The sequence below is a fragment of the Rhineura floridana genome, chromosome 10, assembly GCF_030035675.1.
Source record: "Rhineura floridana isolate rRhiFlo1 chromosome 10, rRhiFlo1.hap2, whole genome shotgun sequence".
Taxonomy (NCBI): Eukaryota; Metazoa; Chordata; class Lepidosauria; order Squamata; family Rhineuridae; genus Rhineura; species Rhineura floridana.
Genome location: NC_084489.1, coordinates 54916709 through 54925713, shown reverse-complemented (window position 1 = coordinate 54925713; position 9005 = coordinate 54916709). Strand labels below are relative to the sequence as shown.

Below are 9005 nucleotides of genomic sequence, written 5' to 3'. Positions count from 1 at the left end.
ACATTTGATGTACCTATGAAAGTACTGTTTATTTTGGATTTTGTGTGTGTGTGTGTGTGTGTGTATCTTAGCATTGTTATGACTTATAGCCAAGCATCCGAAGAAAGACATAATTCACCGCAGAATATACCCTGGGAATGGTATTCAAATGCATTAACATCAAGCAACAGCAATGCAACCTGGGATGCTCAGCTCCTGCTCTTACAAAACAGGTTTTTATTATATCAAAGAGTAGACTGCAGCAGTCCTCAGAATGGGACTTCCAGAAGTTGCTGAACTATGATTCTTATAAGCCCCAGCAAGCATAGCCAATGGCAAGGGATGATGGGGATTGTAGTTCAACATCTGGAGGGAAAAAGGTTCTCCACACCTCTTTTAAAGCTACATCTAAAAATATTGTGTGGATGCAAGTACATGTTTGCAAACATGTGGCACAGCTCTGATTGCACTTCCCTATTAAATGTACACCTGACAACACACTCAGGTTTATATCTGCATAATGTTTGAAATGGCCCCAGAAGAGCACTCTGAGAGAGCAGTGGCATCTTTCCTGCTCAGAGCTCCAGTAGTGACTATACTGTCCACACTGGCCTTGTGGTTGCACTTTAACTGCCATGGGCAGGAGAATGGCAGTTGTATGCTCCCTTTGAGCTAAATACCTAAGGTTGCAATAATCTGTGAGTAAGCTCTGTTGAACACAGTAGGACTTCACTTACTTTTGAGTTAAGTAAGAATAGATTTGTGCTGTAACGCAAGAGCTGGGTTCAGAAACACAAAAACATGTGATTAGCTAAACTATGCTTTGCTTTAATGTCTGAAACTCAGCTAGTACACAAACTGTGGTTTGTTTGGTACTGCCAAAACGGAAATCACAGTATGAAGCTGTTTTGCAAACAATAATTTTTACTAAACATGGTTTGCCATTTTGTCTTGAATTCACAGAGCACTGACAAACCACAGTTAAGGTCTTTGTGCCACCTAAAGGGTCTGCTGCATCATGGAGACGGGAGTCAGCTTATGAAGCAAAGTGTTGAGCAGAGAGCAAACATAAGCAGGCAACTCAAAACCATGGTTTGCCAGTTGTATTCATTACCTATGTTAGCACAAACCATGGTTTTATGTTACACCTTAACCAAGCCAATAAGATTTCTACCAGTCTGGCATGGAACAAAAGATGTTCTAAATGTAAGCTATCTTCTAAGAAACTGAATTATATTTGCTTTTCAAAAACAAAACTTTGTGAACAAGTATTTAAAATATATCATTTACCAATATAGATTGCTTTGTAATTATCACACAACAGTCCCAAGGTCAACATCCCTATGTCCCTGGCAGTCACACAAGAATTTGACTCCCCATCTCTTTGAAGTCCTCTAAATATAACCTATGTTTTACAGATTAAATTTTAAAACTCCTCATATGACAAATTTCTTATAAGCAAACTTTCCTCCTGTGGAGCAAGAAAACATTCTTCTGAGAACAAATCAGCACTGGAACCTCTCTGAGGATTCTGGGGAGAAGAGTGTCTAAGATTAGCTCTCTATGATATATCTTATTTCAAACAAACTCCTATTTCTTCAAGGACACAACTTGAGTTCTAATCATCCACAGGAACATAATTGCTTAGAATTTACAATCAAAAGGGTCGTTTAAAAAAGCCTATTATTTTTACCACTAAAGGCCAACACATATCTTACTGTTTCTGCAGCATGGTGAACACTTCATAGGTGCCAGTAATTAGTAGCAATAAATTGTAAAATGAATTATTCCCCAAAGATTTCTATTCTTTCATCTTGTGGACGCTTTAACCACAAGAGGGCTTGCCCTTCGTAGCTGGCAATTAGCCATTCTTATTTTCACTTGACAGCTATTGCCACCATATATCACCTTCAATTTAAAATAATTATATATTAACATCCATATTAACAGTCAAAAGGAAAGTTGTGGGTTCACCTGATAGAATCCCCATGGAAATGTTAGTACATGGGTAGATTTAAAACTGTTTTTAAAGCTTTAATTAAATCATGCTCCCTTATAAATTAAGTCCCTTTTCAAATAAGCATTTATTCTGCCTATGTTTCTTTCTTCAATGTAAAAGCTTAGTTTCTTAAGTAGCAATCAAAAAGAAAAAAACATACAGCAACATTCATTTTATCTTTTATCTGAGCCAAGGAATATATAGGCAGATTAACACACTAGAATACCTATTATTCTATTAGTCTGATTTTATTAGAGCTATTCAAGCTATTTTTCACTATTCTGAAGTATAACTTTTTATATTGGCATGAAAATGCAACACAGACCTAGGAGGCATGACTGTAGAGAGAACCCACCTAGAGATGAAACATCTGGCAAACCTGTGCTGTGCTAGGGTAGGCCTCACCTTTTTTTAAAAAAATACCTAAATCCAGAAGGGGCATGAAATAGGCATTTGACCAAGCAGCAAAAAACCTTATGGTGTCATCATCTAGCCCAGGAATGGGGAACTTCCAAGTGTAAGATAGAGAGGTATGTGTGTAAAAGCCTGTGATTGTGTGGCTAGAATGAAGCCGACTGTACAGAGTTAAGAGTCACATCCAGTGGGCTCCTACTGGGAGGAAGGATGGGATATAAATCTAATAAATAAATAAAAACTACATTACCACACCCACTAGGAATGCAGCCCTTAGACTGAAAAAGGTTTCCGATTCCTGATCTAGACCCACAAGCCTGAGTTCAGTACTTTGTGTATTTCCTACCTTGATTTAAAAAAGAAATGCTTAAAGGATACTGATTCTCCCAATCAGACCAAGAATTCATGTCTACCAGTGGTAGCCCCACTCCTCGCAACTGATAGTATGCGTTATGAAATCTGCTAGTGGCTATAAGTAAGGAGAAGGTTCCACCGCCCCCGGCTTAAAATATGGAGCCACTGATAGTGCATTTGGTACAATTGTTGTTGCCCTCCCAATCTATAATTCTGGAAGGAGCCAATCTCATCAAATCACTCTCATTACATTCCTGCTTGTATATAATATTTAAACTCCATATATAGACATGTGAAAAACAATTGCAGAAGTAGAGTGTGTGGACCTGCTTAATGGCTCAGAGGGAAAGCCTCTGTAAAAAGCTGCTCTGAGTTTTTCAAAACAGAGCAGGATAGTAGCACAGCAAATAGTTAAAAATACAATCAGCAAACTCAAGTGGTAATACTCCTCCTGGCTGTACTATCTCAACTAGCTGGTTAGGAGGCTCCATGTTCGAATCACTTCATGTAGAAATGTGAGAAGGATGTGTAAAGATGTTCCTAGATTTGAAGCACATCCATTCACTACATCATTCTTAAACCAAAAACCATTTGAGAACTCATTCAGAACTTTTTAAAATTTGGACTATCCATATATAATTATTAATTCAAAAAAGTACTGAGAGGCTGAATTATTTTTAACCATGTTTAAAGACCATTTAGTTCTCCTTTCCAAAATCTTGCTTTGTCTTGTTTTGGTCACAAAAGGTAACTTTATTTATTTATAATGTGCATTGTAACTTTTCCAATTTAGCTCCAAAACATTGTTTACTTAGCAAAAGAATTCTAATCCCATGGATTCCAAAGTCATATCCTAGTTTTTCCAACTCAGCAATCCGACTACTTAAAGATTCTATGCTTCTGCTCGTCAGAACTCGAGGAGTTTTCATTATTTGATTTATGTTAATATTTGCTTGCAAGAGTAAATCTATTTTATCATTCAGTTTCTGGGGAGAAGTGTACAGAATACGAAGGTACTTAAGGACCAATGCATTCACCTCTGTTTCAGTGCATCCATGAAAAAACAGTTTCTCTTTCACATTTGCAAGTGTTTTTTTAAGATATTCGTGAGAGAGATCCAGAACATCAGCTCCTTCTCCATGCAACAGTATCAGCAATTCCTGATCACTCAGAACAAAGGATGACTGCAAATACTGAATATTAGCTTTCACTTGCTTGCTGCTCCGTAAGAGGATGAAGGCATTTTTAGAAATGATTCGTTTTATAAATTTGTCTGGGTTTTCTCCACCTAGAGCTATATAGATCTCATTCAAGAGACCTATCATTTGTTTATTGAGCTCTAGCGTGCTAGAAAACACTCTTGGAACTCTGATAAGCATGTTGCCGAGATCCTCAGAAGTTAGCCCAAGAGAACAAAATAATGTAATATTTTTCTGCATGTTTGCATTATTTCCAGAACGAAAAAAGGATTCAGGGGAGCGTTGCAGGATTGTTACAATTTTCTTGTCAGTCATCAAAATACCCCGCCAAATTTCCCAGCGTTCCTGGAGAGACTGGTGTGAGCGAATGATGGCACGTGGATAACGCGAGATTATATTCGCAATGGTTTCTTTGTTAGCCCCTTTGTCTAGCAAAAATTTCTTCAGACCATCTTCATTGGTGATCTGCCTCTTGAGAACACCAGGCTGTCGTTTTCTTGCCATTGTGACATCCACACCCATATCTGCCAGGTTTTTCACTAAAATGTTGTTTTCCTTTTTTAATTCAGCATTGGAACTATCAGTCTTAAGACAGAGAAACCTAGGAGATACTCCTCTGAACAGAATATCTGTAGACAACTTGATAAACCAGGGAATATTCACATTTAAAAGTAATGTGCTTTTCATGTTCACCAGTCCTCTCATTGTGATGATAATCAGGCACTGCAAAGCTCAGAATACAATTTGTACTGCCATTCAGTTCGGGATCTTTAGGTAAGAGACAAGAAGAGAGAATTATAAACAATAATGAAGAATTTATGAACACCTATAAAAATAATTTAACACACTTGTAAAAAAAAAAGCATGTTCACCGTGAGATTGAATTAAATGTTAGCAATCCTAACATTTAGACTTGATGACTTTATAGACCCCCTCCATCTAAGATTCTATGATTCCTCTAGTTGGATTTCAGTTTGTTGTTGTTGTTGAGTGCCTGTGATATGGGCTATAAATGTCTGAGGGCACTCCTTGGTGAAATAAAGGAGTATGGGGGGTGTTGTTCCACCTCCTTGGGTGAGTCCTCCTTGGGTGAGTCCTAGGTGGGAGATAGCAACCTGGGTTGAGAGCTAGATTGCTGTCTAGAACAGTACATCTGTGGGATCAAGGGATGGCAATTTGTTTTGATATTTGGTACAGTTTAATCAATTATTCTGGCAGTACATTTCGACAGTGGACAGAGTTATTGGTCATATAGTTTGGTGATTGAGAGGGGGAAATTGAAGGGATTGGGTCGACAATGCCTGTGTGCATTGATGGATGTCTGGAAGTTGTGGGAGTAGAATGGGATAAGTAGCAAGAACTGTATAATTTGTGTTTACTGTGAATGACTTGAATAGAGAAATTGGTTGATGTAAAGCAGAACTGGGTGTGATGGATATGTATTAGTGTAATGAGTGCTACATATTGTGAGTCAGGATATGCCTTGGGGAAAAGAGGAGTAAAGTAGGAAGGGACGGTGCTCCTCTTCTGGTGATTACAGATAGGAAACAGTAGAGTAAGTAGTGTGTGTGTGTGGGTATATGGTTGGAGTGGAGCTGGGTCCAGACGCTGGAGACTAAATCTTTTTCCAAACTTCCATCCATCTTAAACATACTTAGTGATCAGGCTACTGAATCATTTCTTTGACTCTGAAGATGTTTTCAAAGTGTGCTGCTATGTTTTTGCTTTTTGAGGATTTTACTGTTTCATCCAGTGTTGTACTTTTTACGTTCATTGTTTTGTGTTTTGTGTGTGTGTGTGTGCGTGCGCGCGCGCGCGCGCACGCACACACACACACACACATATTTCTTATCTTTTTGTAAACCACTTAGAGACTGTTCTGGTATTAAGCAGTATATAAATACATGAAATAATAATAATAAAAGTAATAATTACATCTGTGTTGCAGTTAAATGCTACCCACACAAAAAAGATTACTAGCCTTCTAATAATTTAGTGAGGGGGGTTGTTTAAAATTAGGTTTATTAGTGAAATAGGCAGCAATTCACCTTCCACTCTCAACATGTAGGATCCAGACTAAGGCTGCAGTCCTTACCCCATTTACCTGGGAATAAGTCCCATATAATTCAACAGGGATTATTTCTGAGTAGTTGTGGTTAGAATTGCATTGTAAATTTGTTACACTTGGTTCCTATTGATTGATTGATTGATTGATTGATTGCACTTGTATACCACCCTATAGCCGAAGCTCTCTGGGCGATTTACAGCAATCAAAAACATTAAAACAAATATACAATTTAAAACACATATTTTAAAAACAATTTAAAACACAATTTTAAAATTTAAAACAATATAAAAACAATTTAAAACACATGCTAAAATGCCTAGGAGAAGAGGAAAGTTTTGACCTGGCACCGAAAAGATAACAGTGTTGGCGCCAGGCGCACCTCATCATAAATATCATTCCATAATTTGGGGGCCACCAGTGAGAAGGCCCTCTCCCTTTTTGCCACCCTCCCAGCTTCCCTTGGAGTAGGCACCCGGAGGAGGGCCTTTGATCTTGAACGTAGTGTATGGGTGGGCTCGTATCGGGAGAGGCGTTCCATCAGGTATTGTGGTCCCAAGCGCTGTAAGGCTTTATAGGTCAAAACCAGCACCTTGAATTGAGCTCAGAAGCATACAGCTCAGGCTGAGTACCTGGGGCCTGGTCCTGCAAGGCGTGACCCCCGTAGAGCAGAAGTCCAACCGGGAAAGGGTGGTGGTGGTGGTGGTAGCCGGGCGGCAGCAGCAGCAGTGGCGGCGGCAGGCAGGCAGGCAGGCAGGCAGGCAGGGGCAGCAACCGGCTCTCTTTCCCTGGAAGGGATGATGGTGTTCCCCTTCCTTCTATAGGTACTGGGTCTCCCAAGCCACCTCAGCCAGCCAGCTTATGTATCCCCTCCAGAGAAGGGACAGGTGGAAAAAAATCAGCCACAGATGGCTGAGTACGTGGGGCCTGATCCTGCAATGTGTGACCCCCCGCAGAGCAGAAGTCCAACCGGGAAAGGGTGGTGGTAGCGGAGCAGCAGCAGCAAGCAGGCAGGCAGACAGCAACAGCAAGCAAACGGATCTCTTTCCCTGGAAGAGATGGTGGTGTTCCCCTTCCTCCCGCAGGCACTGGGTCTCCCATTTAAATCAATGCGACAAATTAATCTTTACTTAAATCCAGTTCAACCAGTTGATTTCATAATAAATGGAAATGGACTGCCTTCAAGTCGATTTCGACTTATGGCGACCCTATGAATAGGGTTTTCATGGTATTCAGAGGTGGTTTACCATTGCCTTCCTCTGAGACTGAGAGGCAGTGACTGTCTTTCAGAAACCTAACGTGGAGCACAGCTCCACACCATAGAAATACACGTTGCCCCTTACGTGAACCTCTAATAATTATTATTGCATTTTTTGTGGCGCTGCCAACTGAATTTACGACGCATCAACAGAGCGGGAACTGTATCCCTACTCCCTGGCCTTTCCTCTACTTTCCTAGCCTCAGCTGGGTAGCTTTGAACCGCTAACATCCAACATCCCAAAATCTAACATTTCGCATTTCATTATCCGAAACATGTAAAGGCATCACGGACAACAGGCAATGGTTGGATTACAGGGATACGGCATGAATCTCCCCGAGGAACACTCACCACATGCATTTGCGAGCTTCTTTCCTTACGGGGGCGAGGGGGGGGCGGCGGATGGAAAGTTGGAAGCGGAATCGACAAAAGCACCAGAGAGTGGTTGGGGAAAGCACGCCATAGAAAACGGACGGGTGTTTTTCCTTTTTAGTGCTGCCACCTAGCAGAGAGACCTCCGTTTGCGTTCATTTTACCGAACAAACGAACTACCAGGAGATGGCGGGGTTGAATCACACAAATCGCACGTTGTTAACAGTGTTTTTGTGTTGCCGCAAAAACAGCAGCGAAAATTCATGCGGATCTGTTGAGTGGATATCAGCCTCCGTCCTGAGAAGTTGCTTTGGGGCAAAGGAACTTCTGCTCTTCTTTTTATTTACGCTGTCTACGGTTCTGTTGTATGCAAAGACATTTGACAGAGTCAGAAAACTTCAGACTTCAGAACACGGAGTGAGCAGGCTATAAGAGGATGCAGTACTTTGTGCCAAACCAGCTTGGGTTTTTTGTTTCGTTTTTAACAAGGAACATAGGGACATCGGAAAAAACTGCCCTATACTGAGTCAGACTATCTAGCTGAGTGTTGTCTACAAGTGTGGAAAACCTTTGGCCGTCCAGATGTTGCTGACCTACAACTCCCATCAACCCCAGGGCCAGCAGGCACAGCCAATGGCTAGCGATGATGGGATATGCAGTTCAGTAGTAGCCAGACAGCCAAAGGTCACCCACATCGTCTATGGAATGGGGAGGCTGTGGCCCTTCAGGTGTTGTTGGGACTCCAGATCCCATCAACCCCAGCGAGCATGCCCAATGGTTGGGGATAATGGAAGTTGTACTCCAACAAAATCTAGAGGGCCCAATGATTCCTCATACCTGAACTACATGACTGCCAGTGGCTCTCCAGCATTTCAGATGAAAGTCTCTCTCAGTCCTACCTGGAGATGCTGGGGATTGAACCTGGGGCTTTTTGCAAGCAAAGCAGATGCTCTGCCACTGAGCTATAGCCCTCCCCTATATCAAAGTATATTATATGGTACAACCGGCTCTAGCATAGACATTCCCTAGTTTTGGGGGATGGAACATTGCTAGATAGAGCAATGTTCTGAATAAGTATAAGGCAGCTTCCGGTGTTGCTAATTCCTAGGTACCAAGTAATGCTTGCTATTTCACGTGCATGCTATAGCTGAGTCATTAGCTCACTGGAAGGACATTTGCCTTGCACTGAAAAATTCCCAAATTCAATCCTTAGCACTTTTTCCTTGAAACCCTTGGACAGCTGCTGCCAGTCAGTGCACTGTAGACAATACTGAGTTTGGTGGACCAATGGCTCTGACTCAGCATTCATTTAGAACACTTATATACCATGAGAACATAAGAACAGCCCTGCCATAAGCCCTGCAT

The 9005-nt window shown here is 41.2% G+C and overlaps 1 protein-coding gene across 2 annotated transcripts; it reads right to left on the bottom strand.

Moving 5' to 3' along the window:
• Positions 1-970: 970 nt before the first annotated feature.
• Positions 971-7747, bottom strand: MTERF1 (mitochondrial transcription termination factor 1). Of its 2 annotated transcripts, none has more exons than XM_061586073.1 (2): positions 6643-6851; positions 971-4713 (listed from the first exon to the last, which is right to left on the bottom strand). In XM_061586073.1, exon 2 carries the CDS (start codon positions 4648-4650, stop codon positions 3508-3510), a length of 1143 nt encoding a protein of 380 aa, XP_061442057.1. In that variant the 5' UTR covers positions 4651-4713; positions 6643-6851; the 3' UTR covers positions 971-3507. The 2 variants fall into 2 exon arrangements, with proteins under 2 accessions (XP_061442057.1, XP_061442056.1); XM_061586072.1 differs by lacking the exon at positions 6643-6851 and adding an exon at positions 7620-7747 and having other exon boundaries at positions 972-4713.
• Between the last annotated feature and the right edge of the window lie 1258 nt (positions 7748-9005).

Excerpts from the sequence above, each read along its gene's own strand:
- MTERF1 (XM_061586072.1), bottom strand. The coding sequence starts at position 4,650 with ATGAGAGGACTGGTGAACATGAAAAGCACATTACTTTTAAATGTGAAT.